We start from the raw sequence: 24691 nt of genomic DNA, 5'->3' as shown, positions 1-24691 counted from the left end.
TTTCTCATTGTCATATTCTATGGTTTTTTGTGTTTATTTTCAGTGATAAATAAAGTTCATCAGCCTTAAATTGAGACATACAGGAATCGTAGAAGAACTACTGGCTTCTTTCTTAACATAATTCCCTTCTTATTTCTTCCAAAGTGAAAACTGCTTTCTCTATTTGAAAGATTTAAAGCAAAACATGTTATTGCAAAAATACATTGTGTTTATCTTTAAAATATATTCCACCTGAAAGACAAAATTTCTCTGCTAAAGATATTTCACTCTCAAGACACCTTAAAAAGTTTAAGGAGTCAAAGCTAATTTGACAAATTGAATCACTTTTACCCAAATAAGTGATGGTATGGCTGGGCAAACAAACTTTAGTTATCAAGAGTCACCTTTAAACTAAATTTTCTTTAATGAAGGAAGCTTTTCCTTTCCATTTGCTATTCCCAGCTGAATAGCTTCTCATTCTAGTGCACAAACCAATTTAAAGTTCAAAATAAAGAAATGGAAAGAAGTTCTATATTACAGCTGTTTAGTGAAAAAGGAAAACAAAATTTATATAAGGAAGTTTCTAGTCATTGTTCTTATTAAATAACTCAATGGTAATATTGATCAAATTGCTTTATATTTTAAGGCTAATTTTATTCCTGTCTATAGAGTTATGGAGGCTTCCACAGTTGCAGAACAGAAGAAGATGAAACTACTTCCCTACATCTCAATTTTTTTTTCTGTGAGAAAATGCAATGTGTTGGGAAAACAACAGCAGAGTTGCTTTGACATGGTTCCAATGCTACTCTATAGGCTGTAATAGTAGAATTCCTCTTCAGAATTTCTTCTCTCTCTTCAGTGATTTGATCATCGCACACTTGGGCAACTGTATTGCTCTTGACACTTTCAAGATACCAAAGTGAAGTCAATTATCCAAGCATACAGCCCAGGAATGCATGCAATGAAGAGTCTCTAAAAATGTCAGGGGGAAAATGTCTACCTAGTCACTAATACAACTTTTAGTAGTCCTGTATGTTGTTTTTCTTACTTTTCAGCCTGGCAGATTATACCTGAAGTTCAGTACTGGGTAATGGCCAAAATCCTTTATTTTTTCCCCACATAAGCAATGAAACAATGAATATCAAAGTCCTTTGATGCCACAGTTGTCTCAATTATGTTAGATTATTTTGAGGAGCATTTGACTAATGGATGTATGAGAAACAAATAACACTGAATAACTGGAAAAAAAACATTATTTCAATTGGTTTTGTATTTATTGAATTCAAACATGTCTAAGCAAACTTCTTATAATCATTAATATGTTTATGAGACGTCATCACTGATATGAAATTTAATATTGTAGAAGTGCAGACAGCAATATTAGAATGTTTTGAGGATCAAGTCAGTGACAACACAAACAAGTTGCTAAAACAGTTATTGTTTGTCTTTGCATGTCTGGCATGGTTCCAGAAATAGAGTGGGATATAAGAAGGCAATCATATCATGTTGTACCACTCATCATTACAGACCACTGAGAATCCAAACAAGCAGCATGAAGTATAAAATATGTTTTAGTTCAGTCAAAAGTTTCATCACTTGACAAAATGATTGCTTGAAATCTTCTGGTATATATTATGCAGCAAATGAAACAATGATCTCCATGCTCTTTTCTTGCTTTAAGACCTACAGAGCTCCCAGTGGCAAGTGGGAGCACAAAGAAAAGAGGAAAAGAGCGACATGAACAAAAAGGAAAAACAAAGAAGGGAGGAAAAAAATTAGAGGAGGATGGGGTTTAAATCTTTTCTAGATTTTCAAAATCCAATTAGTGAATCAGATTTAAAAGTAAAGAAGCTACACAACTAGCTGTTGACTAGCATGTGTAGCTGTTAATAAACCAGGCTACAAGAAAAGCTGGTCAAATATTTTCCAGTGGAACAGTATTCCATCAAAAAATGTGAATGGAATGGAATCAAAACCTTCCATAAGAACACAATGACTTCTTGAAAAGTTTTGACAGAAACCAGGCAGAAAGGCAGGCTAAATAACCAACATGTCTCTTCATCTTTTCTCTTGTCAGCCAGATGGCTGATGAGTAGCCTGCCAGGCTGCTTGGCTTCTAGTTTTCATAGAATCCTTGACTTGACTTCTTGCCTGATGGGCTGCCAAACAGCTGGAAATCCAGGTCTCCAGGAGCTCCTAAGCTTTTTGGCTTCTTGTGGTCTCCAAGCTCTCAGGCAGCTGCTTTGCATGGAACTTAGGGCCCAAGTCTCCCGTGTGAGAGAGATACAAGCTACACCCTTTGCTTCCCAGCATCCCCATTATGTGTTTTACAGAAACTGGACTCCTAGATTTGTAGACATTAAAGACCTCAGGGCAAGGATCTCCAACATGTCTGTAGGAGGCCCAAATAACTCCTGAGAGTCAGTTCACTAAACAAGGCAGCCAGTGTCAAGAGTCATTGGATGAGCTGGGTCTGTATGTACCCTGCAAGCACAGCAGTTACTTATGGATTCACCAAGCCAGGTCTGGATTCCTGGGCTTCCTAAATCTCTGAGGACCCTGGTTCTCTGAAAGGCTTCAGAGGCAAGCAAAAAATTCCTCTTTGTCTCTCTAATGGTATGCATTTGATGCTTGGTTAATAAAAAATGCTTAAAAATTTGGAAGATCTAAATCCAGATACCAGGGAGTAAAAACTGCATAAAATGTGAGCAAATACAGAGAAGCAGGTATGATAGATGTAAAAAATTCTAATATCTAGAGGAAACAAATAGAAAAATGGAAAGAGAGCAGTAAGAACACTAATTTTGAACCAAGGTTTCTGTGTAAAATTGCAAGAAGCACAGCAAGGCAAACAAAGAAACTGGAAAACACTGTGCATACACAAGCAGGGAATTTTGACATTTAAGGCTTAACCCAAGAATGGTACAAAAACAAAAATGCATTGGTAGTACTTAAGTAAAATATTTAAAATTTAAAACGAAGGAACAACAGTGTGCAGTATGGAGCACAATTATCTTTATACACTATAGTTTTTAAATTAGTAAAATGTGCAATCAAAGCATCTTAATGTATTTAAAACAGCAAATGTTTTTACTATTTTTAAAATATTAGAAGAATTTCCAACTTCAACTACATTTCTTTGTTATTCTTAGAAAAGAAATGCTCTCTGTGGTTTTATACATATGGTTATGTTAAACTTTCCATAACAAGGAAAATCTATGTAAGAATAGGTCATCAGCAGCATATTTTCTACCCATAGGTTAACTCTAGGCTGGTTGGCTGCAAAACTCACTTCCTCATTATATAATACTGCTGCAGGACTGAACACTAATCAACTTTTACACATACCCATTTCATGACCCTTCCCTCTTAAACCTGGTTTTGTTTTGGGGTTTTTTGGTGTCAGCATGAGCATTCTCTTTCCTCTTATGAAATAAATACACGGACAACTTTAGATGTCTCATCTTTCATCACACCCATGATAGTCTCCTATGGAACTGAAACCACAGTATATCAGAAAAAGGTGAGATGTCATTCCACAGGTAAATTTTAAGAAAACAGAGTCATTTTCTCTCTCTTGCCTTTCAAACCCCCAGTCTCTGACTCTTTACTTAAATTATTTTGACAGACAAAACACAGCACCGTAACAGCTACTGAGAAATAATTAACTCTACCCTAGCTGAAACCACGACAACTCTATACATAAATGGCTTAATGAAGTTCTTTGAGAAAGCCTCACAGTTGTAGCTATAGCAAGGCTAAAATTGCAAGTTGAAAGTTTATATGCAGGCACATGGGACAGAAAAACACGATGCCTGATACTGCCATTTGCATTTTAATGTTTGCACCCAAAACTCTACTAAATATGAAGACAGAAAATAACCGCTAGAACTTTTTTCCCTTTTCTTTTTTTTTCTTTTAATTTATTTAAAGATTCTAGTAGAAAGTTCCTCTGTGAGGAAATAGGAATTTTCATACAGACTCAAGCTGGCAGTGTTCCTTTTATTGGCACAATGCATTTGGGTGATTTTTATAATAGCCCAAACTACATCTTTGTAGAATTTCTCCAAATGTTTATGTTTGGGCTGATGTATGTTGAGAGAGCATTACAAGTACTGTTTTTCAAAGAAGCATCATAACCAAATATTGCTGTTCCAACATCAACAGAGTTGAGTAGACTTCTCCTACTCATTTTTCATAATCATTTGTATTTCTTGGACAGTGCACTTACACTTTGCTAATAGCAGTGTGCCTGCAGTAGTAACTTTTCCTTTAGGAAGTAAGGAACTAATCAATAAGAATCTGCTTCTATTAAGATAATTCTTTTAATTCCTTTGTAACAAACTATATCCCTTAGCTACAATGTACTGATAAATTTCTATTCTATGGGAAGTATTCTTAAACAGATTATGGTGAGAGTAAGCATGAAAAAGAAACATGTAATCACATACTTCAAAATAACTACCCTATCAGAATGTTTGATTAGCTTCTGAGATTTTTAAAATACAGAAAATAATCTTTAAGTTGGTAGTAAAATGAAAATATCTGTGCAGAAAAATGGATGCTGCAGTAACTTGTTATAGAAATTTGTTTACGATACTACTAACAAATTCAATTTCTTCTGTGAACCTCCACAACACAGAAGAGAACCATTACAGCTTCCACAAAAGAACACAAAAAGAAAATGGACTCCATTCTCACAGCTATTTGAAACACAGTTTGCAGTCCCAAGTACAGGCTTAGAAAGGCCAGAACACACATAACCCTTTAAAGTCATGTACTTATTACTGCTTTTGAATCAAGCACTGCATAAACCAAACTGCTCCTTGGAAGATCGTGAAAATTGTTGAATAATATTACTTTGAACAAAAAAACCCCAAATTCTCTTTAGATAGAAATAGTTGCTTTACTTCCTCAGTGTGGCTGCAGTTGCTGCTTTATACATATTTCTTTCTATTCAGCGTCAGCGGAAAGGGTATTATTGTAGGTTTGTTTCAGGGAGCCACTTGGCCTCAGTGTCACACAAAGAACTCTTTGTGGGATCACAGATTAGCATTAGGGCAGGCAGCCAAGAGAGATGAAAGGAGAATAGCTACACTAAGGGTGTACATAGCTTGCACTCATCAAACACCCCAGGGAAAAAATGAAGAAAAAAATCCATGTAACGCATAATTTCAGTAGTTGTCCTCTATTCCCTTAGTTTCTGAAAAAGTGCTTTTAGTGGAAGTTCTACCAATGTGCAGTTCTACTCTGGCACTACAAGTTGCAGAGTCTTACACATAGGAAGTATTACCTCAGTACTAAGATCAAATAGTATTTTAACATTCAATTATAGCAATATTGTTCAAGAGAGAAGCAGTTGTATTCATACCTTTACAGAGGAGAGATGTTTACACTGCACCATTAGGCACCAAAAAACTATACTGCACTAGAGTGCACATTTAGAAAAAAAAGGATGAAAAGATAATTCAGAATAATCAGCATGTGTGGAAAATGACAAGCAAGCTGCCATTGTAGAAATCATTGGGAAGAAATAAAAAATGCTTAAGTTATAAAAAATAACACAAATTTTTCTCACTATAAATCCATATATCTCTATATCTATATATCTGTATCATTGAATCATCTACATAAATTAGTAACAGCCACACAGTGCTCAATCCCAAATAGGAAACTGCCTGCAAAGGATGCCACAGATATCTTGCACTTTGAAGGAATTACTGTTCTTTACATAGTCAGGATCTCTAATCCTGTGTAGAAGGATATATATTTTTCGTATAGTAGAGAAAAGATGCAAATGTTGCATTAAATATACAGGTAAAACAGAAATGGAAGCTAGTACAGTACAAGGATTAAGGTATAAAGTTAGTACTCTAGGAAAATTCTAATGGGAAAGAAAACCTTGCCCATTTATTTTATCATATGTCAATATGATAAAATCATATATCAATATGATATGATATTTTATCATATGTCAATATGTCATTTTATCATATGTCAATATGACAATATGATATATGATAAAATATTTTATCATATATCAGAGAGATATCATATTTTATCAATTCAGAGAGATGACTTGCAGTTTATCCTCACTATTTTATCTCTATTTGGAAACTGACATGAATTAAATGAATAGCTCAGTCTTCTGTACACAACTGACCTGCACAACCACCACTATTCACAACTGGCACTTTTTGTTGGCAGTCTGAGCAGAAAACCTGAAGATTACATTGGCACCGAGTCTAAAATATGCTCTAAAACCAAATGATGGTCTCTTGAGAGCACAGCTGAAATTGACCACAGTGGAGAACAACTAGAACTACCCATGCTATTCATAGCCTGTGAGTAGAAGCTTTCTGTTTTCAGCATTGTCAGATTTTCATCATGCTTTATTGGGAACAGTAAGCTTAGGTACTGATAAGTTACTAAAATATATTTGTCAATACAGAAAACACTGTAAAGGCAAAACAGATTATATAATGGGTGTTAAATGGAGGACTATCCACTTTTGAAAAGTAAATACACATGTTTTTTAAGCAGTTAACAGAATAAAATAAAGAGAGTGTAAGTAGCAAACAGCAAAGTATTGCTGGAAATTATTCAAATATAAAAATTATATGAGTATATATATAACAAAACTGTTACTTTAAATGCTTTCTTACCTTAGCATTTTCAACACAAGGACAAAGAGCCCAAGCTGCACTTGCTTGAACATCTGGGTTAGGATTTTTCAACAATGACCATAGCAAGCGGACTCCATCCAGACTGTCAATTATCCTATTGCAGAAACAGACCAAAAAAGGGAACATTAATTATGGAGTATACAATGTTGAATCTCAAATTATATCAGTTTGTTTGGAACACTGCTCTAAGAAACACTGGCATCATTCTGACATACTGTTTTGCTTTATGCAAATACTTGTGTTTTATTGTCAGCTAATCGCCATCAACATACTCAACAAACAGTGCCCACTCTAACAGATGGGTGCCAATAACTGATGTAAAGACAGAATGTTTTCTAACTAAATCTCATTAATGTTGTTTATTTTTTTCCAGCACTGTCATTCAGAGTACTTATAGAAGATAAAGTAAGCTACATTATAACCAGAACTCATAAATGTGAAAACAAGCATGTGACTTTTTAATGATCTACATGCAAAGTGAAATCTGAGTTTGAGCATACTGGCTTCTTTCATATAGTAACAAATACTTTCCAAAACAAATATTTATGCCCAAAACTATGTACTTAACTTTTTATTCAGTCTATGCTTAATGTATTTACCTTGCTCTATGACATATTTTTAAAAACTATGTTTCTAATCAAGCATTAGAAATTAAAATGGTCACACTACAGAGCATCCTTTGTAGGGCACGAATAATGTGTAACTTGTTTCCCATATGTTCCTTCCTAACAAGACCAACACTGAACACTATGTTATAACTATTTAACCATACTATAATCAAAGTATCTTCATGACTAACTGAGAAATGAATCAGCATAAAAATCATCTCTACAGTATCTGGGTTATGTTTATGTATCAATCAGGCTTGGGGATCATAACATCACATTAAGTTCCAATGAATACCCTAAATGGAAAGGAAGCTCAGACAAAACTTCCTAGCCTTTATCAACATGCCTTTTTACAAAAAAATTGTGCTAAGCTCAAAGCAGATGAGCTGAAGAGAAGTAAGCTCACCTTCACTGTCTAACCTCAAAAGTAAAAAACATTTACATTTTATTGTAAATACAAGAGAATTCAAAACACATTTTTAAGAGAGCTTAAAAAACAGCAGGTAAAGCATCTCATTTGTGTTCACTATATATGCTTTGCCAGGAAATTTTAAAACTAGCTATAAAATTAACTTTGTGTGTAATTCTATCATCATTTGAAGCAGAAAAAATAAATAAGGACATGAAGTCTGTCTAAAATAAGCAAGGACTTTATTCATAAGATTTTTATGCAAACTGTTTAAACAACTATGTTTTTGAAAATACTACTTTTTGAAAAAAGCTATGGTTAAGCTAAAAAACCCTAAGTTTTTAAAGATCTGCCAGTTTCAGTATAGCTTATTTTACTCACTCAGCTCCAAATCAATTGCAAGAAAATCATCAAAGGACAAATTCAGAAGTCTTAAGACAACAAAATAAAACAATAGGAGCATAAACTACACAATTACACATATATCTTGACATAGTAATGATAACTTAAGTAAAAGCTTCTAAACAAACTTTTAAGTCCCTCCAAACTCCAAACACTTTTAAGCAATTTTAACATTACTCTCCTGTCATTTCAGAAAGTACAAGGAATTTTTTACCTATATTGGAATTAATTAAAAAGAACCCATGAATCTTTCCTCTAGTACAGAGTACTGATCATTTACCAACATGAGGGACTTCCTCCCAAGAGGGCCTAAATATAAATGACCCAGCTCCAACAAGTATATAAAAATCAAAAGATAGGAGCCAAACACTGAACTCCGCTTTTTCCACCACACTTAAAAAAAAAACCCCCAGGCTTGATTTATCTTTCTATTTCTTTTAAAGCTTCCTTTTCAATTGGAAGTTTACTTTCATTTTCTTTTCAGTTTTCTGGTCTTCAGTATTTCAAGGTAAACTAGCCTCCCTCTATCACTAATTTGCTGAAGAAGAGTTTTGCCTTCTGCTTAAAGGCTGGAAAGACCAGCTGTCTTAGATCAACAGAACCCAGCTCAGACTATGTGAAAGCATAGTTCTCTGACCATTCAACATGCATCAAATCATACTAGGAAATGGTAGAAACAAAACAATAAAACCTCCAAATCGCATTATTCATCACTGATTACTTGCAGTTACAGCAGACTAACACAAATAAAAATACCTCTACATACAGGAATGATGCTCTTAAATTCTCATTCTGGAAGAATTGTAATTGTGTAATCACCATGCAAGAACAAACCTTATTTTCATTTCCGTGAGAACATACATTTGCCAGTCTAGAAAGCAGTGCTAAAAAGTTCAATGTTTTAATCTTCCTATGGTTTCACTACACAATCCAGCAGATGAAGAAAATGGGGGCTGAATGAGTGCATTTGCCTTTACAGCAAAGGGAACACTAAAATAAATGGTCCTGAAAAATGTTTCCTCTATAAAAGTGCTTAGACATTAACTTCCTTCCTATGTAAAAACTCCTATTTGAAGCTGACAAAAAATACACATTCAGTTTTCTTTACAAAAATAAAGAGAGGAAAATAGACCTGTAATCTTGAAAATTCTAGCTTTGATGGCATAATACTAAACAACATTATGGTTTGCTTTTTTATATAGTTTTTGTATCCAATTTTCTTCCCACAATGCATTATAATATTATTAACAGGATGAAGTAATAAAGCTTCTTACCACAATAAATACAACCAAATGTAACATAAAAATTACTTTGGTTGGCATTCAATTCTGTATTCATCCATAGGTAGCACATTATTCATTCTGTGGCTTCAGTCACTTAAGTAATTTATATTATTATAATTTGTTGATATTCTGTTGATAAAATTAACCTACACTAAAATTTGGAGCAAGTAACCACTCAAGGGACTGTTAAAAGACAGGTTTTTTAATAAAAATTCAAAGCATTTTATTTGAAAGCTGAATGGAATCTCATAAAAGTTGCAATAATACAATATTTAGTTGATATAAAATTCTTAATATTTAATACTTTAATATTCAAATGCTTTATGGAATAGTTGATCTGCTTTTGTATGTATGTATGTATGTATGTGTGTATGTAATGTGTATCATGTACAGAACACTATTAATAGTTAAAATCTTAACAGGCATGAAACTCACTCACAGTAGAAATGTAAACTTTGTTATAAGCCACTTATTCCTTCATTGTAAATACATAACAATATATGAATATGTGGAGTTCAAAAGCAAGAGCCCAGGTTCTGAAGTGTTGTTCCCCTAGCATAGCCAAGGCATCTCACAATAAAACTGGGCCACCTCCTCTAATTCAAAGCTCTCTGTCACAGACTGATCTTGTTTGATCACTGATATAATAGACAGATATTTAGAATAGATATAATTCAGAATTTTAATTTATAATATAGTGATTCTATAATATAGTAATTATAATGATATAATTTAGAATATTATTCTGCTCCTCAAAATAATCAAAAGAAATTGCAATGGCAGTTAGAACTGGGTGAAGAGGCACTCCTGTCCTGTGCTCCTGTGCTGGCCAGACATGATCAGAGCAGAGGTGAAGGGATATTTTCAGCTGGCATCATCACTCCTACCAAAAGGCAGCTGCAAGGTGTAGGACCAAAACATCTTCCTGCTTCCAACACAGAACATATGTATGGTGTACATAGAATAGGTCTTATGGGCAAATAATTTTAATGCAATTAAAACCATTCAGAGATTACTGCAATTTTTAGGCTACAGTGAATTGGTATTTGCTATTTGTCCAATGCAGATTGGTCAACTTAAGATAATTTTTTAAAATTACTTTTGTTCTGTGTTCACAGGCAAAAGTTGCCTAATGAAGACTTTTTACATTATTTAAGAATCTCATTATCATTATATCATTGAACATTATGAGCAAGATGTGGCTTGCAATTCTAGAAATTTACTTTGCTTTTTTGAATATATTTGAAATTAGCAAAACTGTTAATCTGAAATAATACCTTTCCTTTAAGTTAAAACTTAATATTGAACATTTCCAGTAAAAATTTCAACATAAATTGCTTAAACACACATGTATACACAGAGCCCAGACATCTGTTTGTCATATCTATCATCTTTCTCTGCTAAAATGTTACTTACCAGAACTTTGAGAACTTCAGTTTAATTGCCTGCCAATTTAGACCACAAATACAAATGTAAATAAACAAAGTTATACTGACACTGTATTGTGCTCACTGGTAAGATTACAGGGTTTAACTCTGTCAGAATGTAATCTCATCTTTTTTGAAACCACAATTTAGCATTTTTCTTAAAACTTTCACTGGTTGCTGCTGACTGCTTTGATAAATAGTATTATATACCAATGACTCAAACTCCATCTGCTTGGCTAAAACAATCTTCAGTCTTGAATGCCAGCGATGCAGTCTATGGATTTTCAAATGGAAAGGGCAAATGAAAAGCTAGTGTCAGTTAAAGAGTAAGCACTAGTCCTTTGTTTTTAGTTAAAGAAAGTTAGTAACTTACAAAAAGTTCCTCAAAAAGGTTCCTCAACACCTCTGTCAGTGGTGGTACAGCAGACCAATTATGGAGAACAGCTTCATGCTGTCTACATAAGCATAAGGAAGTTCAGTCACATAATTATGTTGGGTTTTTTAGATAAGTCAAATCATTTTTGGCTGTGAGAGAAGCTGGCTGCTCTTTTTTTATTTTAAATAGCTCAATAGAGTCAGTAAGAATCATGTAATTCCTTCAAGTTGCCCTGAAGTAAAGGATTAGTGCATAAAAGTAACACTAGTATACCTTCCATTCAGTAGTTGTAAGAGCCACAGTGTCAACTAGGAAACATGGCAGAAATAAAATATTTAAAAGACATATAGAAGATGTACATTCACCTATGCCTGTCTATTAGTCTCTCTTTGTCAGTTCAAGCTTCTTCCACAGAACATAAAATAACAGCCCAGTATTTCCCTCAGAATTTAACTGCACTGCTTCATAGAATATTCTCAGTTTTTTCTAGTCCATAATGATGTTTTATTTCTTATATTAATCACAACCTCCCTCTTCCTTATATGTCTGAATCATTTACAGAAATTATGTGAGCTCCACTCTTGGTCTGTATGGTCTTCACATACCTACTGCTGCAAAGATAAGCACATTCAAAGTAGAAGACTGCTAAACTGAATATTTAATCCCTAAGCTACACTTTGTCAAACACACTTGGAGCTAATGAAATGCAAGAATATATCTGAAAAATCTCAATTCTTTAGAAGGTTTAAATTTTACTACATATGAAAGTCAATGATAGCAGAATCCAGGAAAATCATCATAATTTTAAAAGTTTCTATAATGCCAAACTAAAAAAAGTTACACTGTAAACACAGCCTGTCTGTACCACAGACCTGCCAGCCAAATTTGGTAGGAAAAAGACAGTAGAGAACTGATTACCTAGAACCTGTCAAACCATTCTGAGAAATGAGTGATTATGAGATAAGAAATGTAATAAGGATCCAGCTGTATGAATCTGAAAGAGCATGAACACCTAAGCATCAACCTGCTGCAATAGAAAGGTCTCATCACCTGTATTTATGTGCAGGCTGCCAGTGGCTTTCCTTGGCTTCTTTCTAAAGGTAATCTTGGCACATTTCCATACCCTTGTTAAGATGTGTCTTTTTGATAAAGAACTTCAGAAAATATGTACAGAAAGAGACTGACCTCCACAGTAGTTTCTAAAAAGGCTATTTATTGTTTTAGGCCCCAATTTTGCAAACAGAAGAGAGTCATACTACAGACTCTGTGTGTGTGTGTGTGTATTTCATGTCTTTGGTGACTTGTTCTTCCCCAAAAGGAGAGCACTTTGGATGAGGAGATACAATTTCAACTTCTGCTGTACTGATCTGAGAGGAGGAGAAGGGAGAGGAATGGGCATACTTTTTTTCTTTTTCCTGGTTTTTTTTGAGAGAGAGGTGGGGGTCAGTGGTGGGAGGGGAGGTTGCTTGTAAGTGCCCTGTGAGAGGCATAGCACTCAATCAAGGAAATACTTTAGACATATTAGCAGTTACACTGTTGTCAATGTTTTAACTAAGCATTATTTTTAAAAATTTCACTGAATTTATTCACACTTGGATGAATCATGCTTTGGTAAAAATCTAGCAGCATTATCTCTTCTAGTACTACAAGCATAGTTAGCACAATACATCAGGTACATGGCACAGTCATGCTAATAAATTTTGTGTAACTTTTTTTGTAGTACCAAAAAGTATAGTCACACTTATTTGAGATCTTGCTTACTTGCTAATGTTTTGAAATACTTTTAGAAACAGCTCTAAAGTTGAGAACTTCAACAGAGAATGTTTTATATGAACGAAATTCCTTTGTTCACTCTTTACAAACTCTATAATATAAATTTTGTCCCAAACCTGTACTTTCTCCTTCTCAAAGACAAGCCAGACTCTGTTCTATCACAATTTTCAGCAGCAACTTGCATTTTTTTTATGCTTATACTGAACACATTCCAGTATGAAGCTGTCCATACTGGATACTACAAGTGACAGTACTGGAGTATGTCTGAGGTTTTATAAATATCAGTTCATGTTTATTGGCATTTAAGTTTCTCAGTATTTGCAATGCTAATTCTCTTAGGTTAATATATTATGCTAAAGGCCGGTTTTTAGTGAGAAATGTCATTAAAATGATTTCATTTATTTATACTTTTATGCTACATGGCTAACTGCTCATACAAGCCATGTTTACGGTTGTGTACCATCCAGCCTTTTGCCACTGGGTGCCAGCCAAAGCATGAAAACAAAAGCCTTATTCAGGAAAAGAATTCCCTGCACTGCTATATGAATATCAAGTGAATTATGCAAATCAGAACAGGAGGAGCTTAATAAAACTCTCTTTCTGACCTCCTTTATGTATAAGGAGGGAAATATGCTGAGAATCTTGAGGTAAATATCCTTGTAAGAGAATAGTAAGCACAGCAAATGCCGACCTCAACATTTAACTGAAACACTTCATCATAAAACTCAACAATCTTCATAATTTGTACAAATCTACATCACAAAATCAAATGCTGTCTTTTCCTTTAATTTTACAAAGGAGTAAGAGGGGAGAAAAGGGTCCAAAACTGTCTGAGTTCACAAAAGGAATGATGGAGAGGGACAAAAGAGATATACAATAGAACTAATATTCTACTACCAAAAAATTGAGTTTATTTTCATGACAGTAAATGTGTACATTTCATTTTAGAATAACTTTCTCTAATTTTGGCTATTTTTAATGACTTAAGAACAGAAGTAAAAAGAGAGAGCAGAACATGGACTTATCATGCAGCACTTTAAAATGGTGGTTTGCAACTTTGAATTTCAACTTACACAAAAATCAATCTACTAAAGGTTTCTTTCATTTTTCTCAAAATACAAAACTTTACATTCTACGTATTTCCTTAATAATTTTTTATCTATGGCAAATTTACAGTAGAATGTAAGTAACAGTTCTGTAAAAAGCAAGAAGCAAAAAATATTTTCAATCAGATTAGAATTGACTATATTTACACCAGAATAACTGAACTGTTTTTCAATATTTAAAATGCTGTGAATATTAATAACTTACGCCATATTTTCAGGTTCCATTGCACACCCTCCCACTGCTTTGTTGACATTCACAAGCAGAGCTGGATTAGTTGCAGTCAGTAACGTCACCATAGGTGCAATTCCACCAGATCTGCGGATGGTGCCTCGATTTTCTTCCTCTTGGCAACATTCTCCCAGTGCTCCAATGACATTTATAAGGACCTCTTCAGGCTGATCAGTCAGCAATGTTACCAAAGTTTCTATGGTTTTATATTCCTGAAATCTAAAAGATAGCAATAAATCCAAAGTTGGTATTTTCAGTATGTTACCAATATATTTTATAATTAGAATTTTATAATTAAAGTATTATTATAATTGAAGCACAGGTTTTAATTTCTGTGTGTAAATCATCTTGCTGAAGAAATCTCAATACAGGAATATCCATTCCAAGCAATTTTTCTAAGTGTGACATACAGTCTAATTTCTTACTCTATCTTTCAAACTACATTTCTACAATTCAGAAAGAATTGGTCTAAGAACCTGAAAGGTCTAAGAACCTTCTGAGTAGTTTGAGGGTTTTTTTAAACTTGACATGTAGATGCAACACCTACAAACAGCTGAAAACAAACCAGAAGACTGGAAATTAATGTGCTATCCTTACTTCCAGCACTTTTCCCTGCTGTGTTAACAATAGCTAGAGTAGTATTGTACCAGACCTTCTTCCACCTCTCTGAACCAAAGGATGGCCCTTACTTTTCACTAAATATGAGCCTTTAGAGAGTTTACCCTGAGCAGTTCTATATTCAGCTCAGGCCTAATACACTGCATTTTCCTGATGTCAGAACCATAGTTCTAGTACATTTCCACAGCACAATGTTAGATTCTAACTTGTAATTAAGAAATAAATTAACAGAAATTTGACTTGACACTTATATTTATACTTCCCCCAATCTTCATAGAACTATTGATACAGAGAATCAAAACTATGGTTTTTAAAATCTTGATGGTCCTATCCTACAAAGACATGTGTGCTAAACCTCAGAAGTTCATCTTTCAGAACAGGATTTTTTCCTCAGTGCTGGAATAATTTTCAAGGGTTTGGGGTTTTGGTTTTTTTTTTGTTTAAAACTTAGGGGATTCTTAACACTTAACAAATACTGCATCTTCTTTTAATACATCTTCTGATATACCCTGACAGTTCTATGTGGTATATCAAGCTAGATCTAACCTGTATATAATCTAATTATCAGAGAAAATTTCTCTGAGAGTACTGAGTTCTCATTTGTGCTTTCCTCCCAGCCCCTAGCTTCTGGGAATGACTGCTTGAGCTACAAAAACTATTTTCCAGGAACCAGTTGCTCATGTGGCTTTTCTTTTTATACAAAAAATATTAGTATTTCTGAGATTTTTATGGCAGAACTAGATGTTTCAATAAAAATTAATATTTCCAAGATGGATTATCAGCATAATAATTAAAGTAACTGAGAAATGAGAAGCTTTTGTTTTTCATCATCCAAACTTTTGCTTAAAGAGAAATTTTCCTCTCCTTGTTCACTGGAACTTGAAGTATCCCTGCCATTATTTTTTTCAAGAGTAAACATCAACAGCATGAAAAAAAGAGCAATAAAGTAAACAAATAATTTTAAAAACCAACAAAACAAAACTGATTATTGCTGGCTTTTCAACTTCTTCAGAGATGGAACGCTGTGAGCTGGCTGTGCAGCGGGCAGGCTGCTCTCAGGCATTGCTGCTGGCTCGGGCCATCTTGTGTCCAGGAGCAGAACGGCCGCTCCCACGCCACGGGCACAGGCACGGGCACGGGCACAGACATGGGCACGGGCACGGACACAGGCAGGGGCACGGGCACAGGCACAGGCACGGGCACGGGCACAGGCACGGGCACGGGCACAGACACAGACACAGGCACAGGCACGGGCACGGGCACAGACATGGGCACGGGCACGGACACAGGCAGGGGCACGGGCACAGGCACAGGCACGGGCACGGGCACAGGCACGGGCACGGGCACAGACACAGACACGGGCACGGACACAGGCACAGGCACGGGCACGGGCACAGGCACAGGCACGGGCACGGGCACAGGCACGGGCACGGGCACAGACACAGACACGGGCACAGGCACGGGCACAGGCACAGGCACGGGCACGGGCACAGACAGGGGCACGGACAGGGGCATGGGCACAGACACAGGCACAGGCACGGGCACGGGCACAGGCACAGGCACAGGCACAGGCACAGGCACGGGCACGGGCACAGGCACAGACACGGGCACAGACACAGGGACGGGCACAGGCACAGACACAGGCACAGACACAGGCACGGGCACGGGCACAGACACAGACACAGACATAGGCACAGACACGGGCACAGGCACGGGCACAGGCACAGGCACAGACATAGGCACAGACACGGGCACAGGCACGGGCACAGGCACAGGGACAGGCACAGGCACAGGCAGGGGCACAGGCACAGGCACGGGCACAGACACTGGCACAGGCCCGGGCACGGGCACAGGCACAGGGACAGGCACAGGCTCAGGCACGGGCACGGGCACAGGGACAGGCACAGGCACAGGCACGGGCACGGGCACAGGCACAGGGACAGGCACAGGCACAGGCATGGGCACAGACACTGGCACAGGCCCGGGCACGGGCACAGGCACAGGGACAGGCACAGGCACAGGCACGGGCACAGGCACAGGCACGGGCACGGGCACAGACACAGGCATGGGCACAGGCACGGGCACAGGCACAGGCACGGGCAGGGGCACGGGCAGGGGCACAGGCACAGGCACAGGCACAGACACAGACACGGGCACAGGCACCTGCCCCGGCTCACGGCTGAGTCAGCACAACCTCTCAGCAGAGACTTCCAGGTACAGGAAATACTCTGGAGCACTTCAGAGATAATTAAGTGCCCCTGCAGGAGCCAGCAGGGTTTGTTAGTTCTAGCTTGATGCCAGACTCAGGCTCATCCCTCCAGATCTACTTAGGTGTTTTCATATTATCCTCACTCCGTTTTCTTTAGTAGCCTCCCATCTTGAGTTTGGACAGGGTTTACTGCTTCAGACTCAGCACTACACAACATGTGAATTCAGCTGGAGCTGCGCCGGGCTAGTAACCTTTGTGAGCATCAAGCACTTGCCAAAGATATGTGAGTAGCCCAACAAAAATCTGTTTGCAGTTGGACAGAATTATTGGCTACAGCTATACTAATAAATAAAACAGGCTAGGGCTCATTCTCTAGCCCTGAGGACAAGAAGCACAACATAGCATCCATATGGCTAAAATCTCTTATCCTCACAGTGCAGGGTGGCCTCACCCATTCTGCCTAATGGGAACAATCTGCTGCCTGCACCGTTCCCAAGGAGTGTCTGGGCATTGTCTGGGAGAGCATTTGCTGGCAAACTGTGTAAGGGCTTGTGCTGGCAGTTAAACAGTATGGATAATCCTAACATAGAGCCTGAAACCTGAAAGATTTGGCCCTGTTTAGTTTACTAGTACAGAGAGAGCCATTCAGTCTGTCTCATCCCTGATTGATCCAAAATCAGGATACCTCTGCACAAACCCAAAGTCCACAGAAAAGAAGCATATATCCATATGAAAAGTAAGGTTATGGTGCAATTAAGTGTACAAAAAAGCAGTAGGTCAGTAGTAGAGGAAGTAAAGACCATAGGTCTGTATACCAACAGTCTGGTATACAGACTGGTAAAAAGCCAGAATATAAAACCTGGAAATCTTCCTAATTTTTACCCAGTCTTTGTCTATCATTATGTGCTTATCCAGCAACGTACGGTAGGACGGTAAAAAGCCAGAATATAAAACCTGGAAATCTTCCTAATTTTTACCCAGTCTTTGTCTATCATTATGTGCTTATCCAGCAACGTACACTAAACTAGGGCACCAGGAAGATGTTACCCCTTACTAATACTCCTTCTAACCTTTCTACATGCTCTACATACAGAACAGCATAATTTCAGCAGGAAACTGAGCACATATGTAGTGGAGCCAGCTTCCTTTTTCTAGGTAAGGTGCATGAATTTGTTATATTAATTTTAGATGAGAGGGTGAAGTGTTCTCAATCATTAAGCTGTTCCACGGAAGGTAGAGAGTAACAACTCCTACTGTCACAGTCTCAAATAATTACTCAGAACCCTGGCACTGAGAGGTTGCTGGTAACCACAGCAGAACTCTCATCAGTTAACTCCACTCATTTAGAAGCTGGGTCTCCAGACTAAGCTACTTTTCTGAGCCCTTTCTGTAGTTAACAAGAGAAGCACCTAGGCTAGTTATCCTAGACTCCAGTATATTTCTAATATGTATTAGGTATCTACCCTACAGTGAGATCATTTGGTCTCTGGCTCTCTTGATGTAAAACATTAAAGTGTACTAAGTACTCTCTCTACCATGCAGCAGTGATTCTGGCTTCTAAAGTACAGACAGGAGGGGGGATATCAGATATGGCCACGTGTCAAATGTTTACTATGTGCTGGTTCACCTCCTGACTCAGAGTCCTATAGCTTAACTAGAGGGACCACTTGTCTCCATTTACTGTTAAGATTCTAGGAACTTAACACTGTCTCCAGTCTACTCTGATGAGGTCAGGTGGCATTTTTTAAGTACTATAAAACCTAAGGTGAAAGCCCAGCTGATTATAAAGACTGATTTTGAAGAATTATGACACAACAGTCTTGAAAACAATAGAGGTCTATAAAATCAAAGCATGAAAATGTAAGAAATGCTTGTAAAATTAAATTGTTACTTTAACACATTTTCTCTACTGATTGCACATTTCCAGATTGCTCCTGTCACAGCTGCCAAAAGTTGTTTGTTTTCACTTTTATCAAGCAGAGCAGATAGTGGTTGTAGACCTTCATGTTTTCTAACCAGGTCACGTATTTCTTCATCTTCTGCACACTATAAAAAATATACATATTAAACATACACATTATGTAAAATCTGTAAGATTATGTCTTCAAAAGCTAGCTGTATTACATTGTAACTAGTAAAAGCTAATAGAGAAGAAAACATAAATGTTGCATTCAAGTATCTGAATATGCTAACAACTCACTGAGTGACATGTATATGCAGCAGTGCTTATACTGTCACTATGTCCTCTTTAGGGGCAAACAAACAAAAAAACCAAAGCAACTCTATGCTCAATATGCCTCATCACTCTTCACTGGTTACCTGTGCAACTTAATGCTTGTACACAAGAAGAGCAAGTAGGAACCTAATTATAATATTAAATACAGAGCTAAAATATTCACAACATTTCTATAATTTTTTACACATTAGAGAAATAGTGAAATTAAGAAAATTTAAAACTGACAATGACATGAAAACAAAGGGCTAATCCTGGTTCTGATCTACTGATTATAATAAAATTACCTTAAATATGGCACTTGCACAATGCATCTGGAGCTCCTCGTGTTCACTACTCAGATTTTTCACTAGGTTCTCAATCATGCCTTCTGTTCTTATTGCATGTCTGTAACTTGGCTAAAAAGATAAACTGCACCTTTTAAATGCTGCATATTAACAGTTAATAGGTCACCATTATAATACAATGCTACAGTTATAAGGTTTGATATTGAGAAGCCTTGTACTTTATGCAAGCACAAGTCATCATTGCCTTGAAAATGCTACTGATGATCTCAGAGGTAAGCAAATATCTGCAGTGCTCTTCAAATCACCTGTAAACTGAGGTACTGCACTGCCTATCCTATAGCCACTTGGCTTATGAAGAATGCAGAATATTCTGAAAGGTGTCCAGACTCCCTGCTCAGACCCAAGAAACTAAAAGATGCTTCAGAATGGGTCAAGAACTACCCACTCACTTCATTGAAAATCAGCAGCCAAAACAACAGATCCATTCCTAAAACAAGGTTAGAAAAACATGTTCTTAGAATTAACATTTTTTAGTGATATTGTCATCCAAATTTAACCCACAGGCATTGTAATGGGATAATTTTTTAAGTGGGGGAAACATCTGTGTAAGAAATACATTTAGTGTTCCTTCCAAGTTAGGCCATACAAGAAACTCTCAAAAATGACACCTTCTCATTACATACTTACTGAACCTAAAACCTGCCAGGTTTGTGTCTCATGGAACATACATTAATTTGTGTAATTCAAGAAGCTAATTTTTAACAGACAAAGTGTTTAATAATGTAAAATCTCTTTAAAAATTGTATCCTTTGTGCCTCAAATTCACCAAGACAAATTATGTATATTATCTGAAATGCAATACACCTCAAGTTCAAATGAAGACAGAGAATCACAAACAAATAGAATCATTTAGGTTGGAAAAGACCTTTAAGATCATTGAGCCCAACCATTATCCCAGCACTGCCAAGTCCACCACTAAACTGCATCCCTATGTGCCACATCTGCACATCTCTTAAGTAACTCCAGGGATGGTGACTCAACCATTCCCCTGGGCAGTCTGTTCCAGTTGTGCTTGACAACCGCTTTGGTGAAGAAATTTTTCCTAATACTCAATCTAAACCTCCTCTGATTCAACCTGAGGTAATTTCCTGTGATCCTATTGCTTGTTACCTGGGAGAACAACCCCACCTGGCTCCAACTTTCTTTCAGGTAGCTGGAGCAAGTGATCAGGTCCCCTCTGAGACTCCTTCTCTTCAGGCTAAACTACCCCAGCTCCCTCAGCTGCTCCTCACCAGCCTTGTGCTCCTGACCCTTCCCCAACTCCATTGCCCTTCTCTGGACACCCTCCAGCACCTCAGTGTTCTTCCTGAGTTGAGGGACCCAGAACACAGGGTTTGCATAGTGCCTAGCACAGGAGGATGCTCACTGCCCTGCTCTTGCTGGGCACATTATTGCTGGTATAGGCCAGGATGCCATTGGCCTTCTTGTCCACCTGGGCACACATTGGCTCATGTTCAGCCCTTCAGGTCTTGTCCTACCATGCAGTTATCAGCCTCTCCTTCCCCAGCCTGTAGCACTGCAGGGGTTGCTGTGACCCAATGCAGGACCTGTCACTTGGCCTTGTTGAACCTCATAGCACTGGCCTTGGCTCATGGATCCAGCCTGTCCAGAGCCCTCTGCAGAGCCTTCCTGTCCTTGATGTGCCTATAAACACTGAGCATGTTGGGGGTGCCACAGTCCCCTCAACCAGGTCATTCATAAAGATATTAAACAGAACTGTCCCACTAGTGTAATCCCTTACGTGGCTATGGTAAAAAATATTTGGATTCAAATTTAAACACAAATTTATGCTCAAAGCTGCAAAATGTGCCACAGAAATCTGTGGAAAAATCACACATATTCCTTTCTTCTATTTGCAATGGATCAGACCCAATACACAAGGACACTGTAAACCATTCTGCCCCACACTGCCTTGGATCTTCTTGGCCACACTTGCAGGTTAGTTTTGTAGAATTTAAATGCATTGCTTAACCAGAACACAGCACCTTAGGTTGCCAAATCTGTAAAGTACGATGAAAAAAATAAGAAAAAAAAGAAAGTGATTAAGGCTTTCATTTCACATTTTTTTCTTTCATGTATTACTCCTAGCCTTTTAAATAAAAAATATGTGGTTTTTACTTCAGTCCAAGCTGTGACCTTCTCAAAACCACTTTGATTACATAAAGCATCTACTTCCTGATGGAATAACTGACCTGATACAGGTGACTGTAGAATGTAATATTTCCTTTTAGTGGCAAACTTCTTTAATGCTTAGGAATAACTTAGCTGTTTGTGTTTACTCACCTCTGAGGCACATTCCTGTAGTGTCCCCACAATGGGGATTAAGATGTTTGCGTGTGAGCATTTGAGCCATCTAGCTAGTAATGGAATGCCACCAGCTTTACGGATTGCTTTCTTGTTTTTGGTGCTTTTGCTGCAGCTCCAGAGTGCCAAAGCTGCACAGCGTACTGTTTCAGTGTCTTTGGCTTGGGATGATGATCCCACTGAAATAGATTCCAACAGCTCAACCTAAAAAAAACACCAATTTTTTAATATCTACAGGAAACTTCGGTATCATGTTGCTTTCTAATTATGATAAACAGTACAATTGATCATGTTTACAACACATGATCTATTTTTTCAACAAAAAAATATACATATGACAAGGGTACAAATTTTCATGTCTGCTTACCAATCTCTTGATTCCTCCATGTTTCCTTACTGTCTTTCGTGCTCGTTTAAATCTAGCAACATTGGCAATTGTTTCAGCTGCTAAACATTTTAGATCAGTATCTGGAGAGTCCAGTATTTTCACCATGATCTCTAAGCCTCCAAGATCTGCAATTGCATGTCTGATCAATATATTTTGACTAATTTCCTTCAGGATTTTTAATGAACCAGTCTAAATAATGGGAAACGATAGAAATTAAACATTATTCAGGTATACAAAAACATTAACTTTATTTAAAATGATGGGTTATTTAATTTTTTTCTTTATATTTAATCAGGAGAAAAGAAGGAAACTGAAAGTCAAAGACATAGATATCTTTCTAAAAAATCTGGAGAAAACAAGAAAATACAGAAATGAGAAATCAATTTTCTTTACACTCTGTAACTCTGAAACTCAAAAAACATTCTAATAAAAAAGGCATATTCATTGCTCTATTTGACAAAGCTCATTACCTGACATTTAATTTCTTCTGTATCAAGTAAATTAATCAACACTTCAAGGCATCCAGTGTCTTTGATGGCCAGCTGACAGGTTTCTTCAGACAGATTGAAATCCCTCATCGAACACAGTGCAATTAGAGTGGCTGTTGGATCACCTCCCTAAAACAAAGCAAATAATTACCCAATATGTAAAATGTATTTAATACAAATCTCAATCACTTCTAGTTGTGCTAGTAAAACTACTACTAAAGAAGAAACATGTTAGACTATTTTGACTATATAGTGTTCAATAACACATAGTAAGAAATTGAATTTTTGATAAAGTCTGTAAATGGCATAAAGATTCAAATGACTGAATAGCTGAGGTGGAAAATTATTAAAATGGCTTGCTGTGAATAGACCAGATTGAATGTTTTTCTAAACATTCAAGCTCTAAGATAAGCTAAGATAAGCTCTATTTCAGTCACTGCAACTAGACTTAAAGAAAAAAAATCAAAGAACACAACACAGGAAGTTGAGCTATACAACAGTGGATTCTTTTAAACCTCTAATATAGGTTTACTGTCAATAAAATCAGGGATGAACTGACCTGCACGGAAATTAGGAGAGCTGAGCTATAGCTGCAACAGAAGCTAGAATGAACATTGCCAGCTGGTACTAATGTGGAAGTTACAACTTAGAGTAGCTAGTAAATCAAACTACAGCATCCACCTCCTGCATTCCAGGGAAGCTTTGGCTCCCATCCCAATTTGAGCTCTGCTGCCCAAGCCCATCTCTTTTAAATGAGAGTTTTGAATCTGTAAAGGATTTTTGGCCAACCCTTCCTAGAGGAAAATGTTCTGCTGAATTGTGGACATTATAATGAAACACAGAATATTACAAAACTGAGTAATGTTTGCTAATATAAACCAGGTAGATCTAACAAAACCAGAACTTCTGAAGCATATCTCTTAAATGTAAACAGAAACAGTATGACAGACACAGTACAAAAGGAATTTAAATCTAACATGCTCTTCAAATTGTTATAAATGTAGTAAAGAAGCACAAGTGAGAAAATACATCCAAAAAGAATGTGAGAGAACTATTTCATAAAGTTTCAGACCAGTAGTTTACATCAGACAAAACACTTCTGCTGATCATAGTTCTTCATAATTTTTACCTACATTTCTTTTAACAACAGATACCAGAAAATTTCCCCACAAAAGTGGTTAAATGTAAAGATAATTTTTAAACATAATGTCTTAAAGGAAGATGCCCCCAATTTTTTAAAATTATATTTTTAAATCATATTTATCATCTTGACCTCAGCAGAACAAAATGTGTCTTGCTTTAGTAACATATAAATAATGTAACAATTTCTCAAATGTTTTACTAGAGAAATCAGTCTATCCACACTTATAAAATTCTTAAATATTTTTTTAAAAATTCCTACAATATGATTACAAAACTACAGAGAATATTCTGCAGCTCAGAAAAACTAACAGCTGTCCTTTTATGAAATCTGTGGCCTTTTAACAGATTAGACTTTGATATTTACTTTACTTTGTCTGATAAAAAATTTGCAACAGGAGTTTTAAAGAAAAACTTGTCTTTTTATTATTTTACATAACTGGAAGAAGTATAGTGCTAACCTGAAAAGTGATGTCTCTCCTTCTGAGGGCTGCTTCTCCTACAGTGAAACTGCATTTATACATTACATAGTAGTCCATAATTCCTTTATCTTACATGTATAATGGTTGGCATAAGATATTTAATATGGACCAAGTTTTAAAAAATAAACAACTTTTAATTTTCTTATAATGAATAAAAAAATACAACCATATATATTATATATATGTATTTTATTTTTTCAGCTT

At 36.7% G+C, this 24691-nt stretch overlaps 1 protein-coding gene across 4 annotated transcripts in view; it reads right to left on the bottom strand.

The window, feature by feature from the left end:
• ODAD2 (outer dynein arm docking complex subunit 2) overlaps window positions 1–24691 on the bottom strand; it is a 70002-nt gene that overhangs the window by 28131 nt on the left and 17180 nt on the right. For 3 of the 4 annotated variants that reach the window (XM_071428755.1, XM_071428757.1, XM_071428756.1), the window contains 7 exons: window positions 22848–22994; window positions 22357–22566; window positions 21969–22193; window positions 19626–19736; window positions 18997–19151; window positions 14255–14497; window positions 6645–6759 (listed from right to left, as the gene is read on the bottom strand). In XM_071428755.1, the coding sequence (XP_071284856.1) occupies window positions 6645–6759; window positions 14255–14497; window positions 18997–19151; window positions 19626–19736; window positions 21969–22193; window positions 22357–22566; window positions 22848–22994 (1206 nt within the window). The remainder of the gene's footprint in view (window positions 1–6644; window positions 6760–14254; window positions 14498–18996; window positions 19152–19625; window positions 19737–21968; window positions 22194–22356; window positions 22567–22847; window positions 22995–24691) is intronic. The other variant, XM_071428758.1, reaches the window with a different exon arrangement.

This window comes from Agelaius tricolor, unplaced genomic scaffold (genome assembly GCF_023055355.1).
Source record: "Agelaius tricolor isolate 1412-34295 unplaced genomic scaffold, bAgeTri1.0.p SCAF_6, whole genome shotgun sequence".
NCBI classification, from domain to species: Eukaryota; Metazoa; Chordata; class Aves; order Passeriformes; family Icteridae; genus Agelaius; species Agelaius tricolor.
This window is presented reverse-complemented; position numbering and strand designations above follow the sequence as displayed.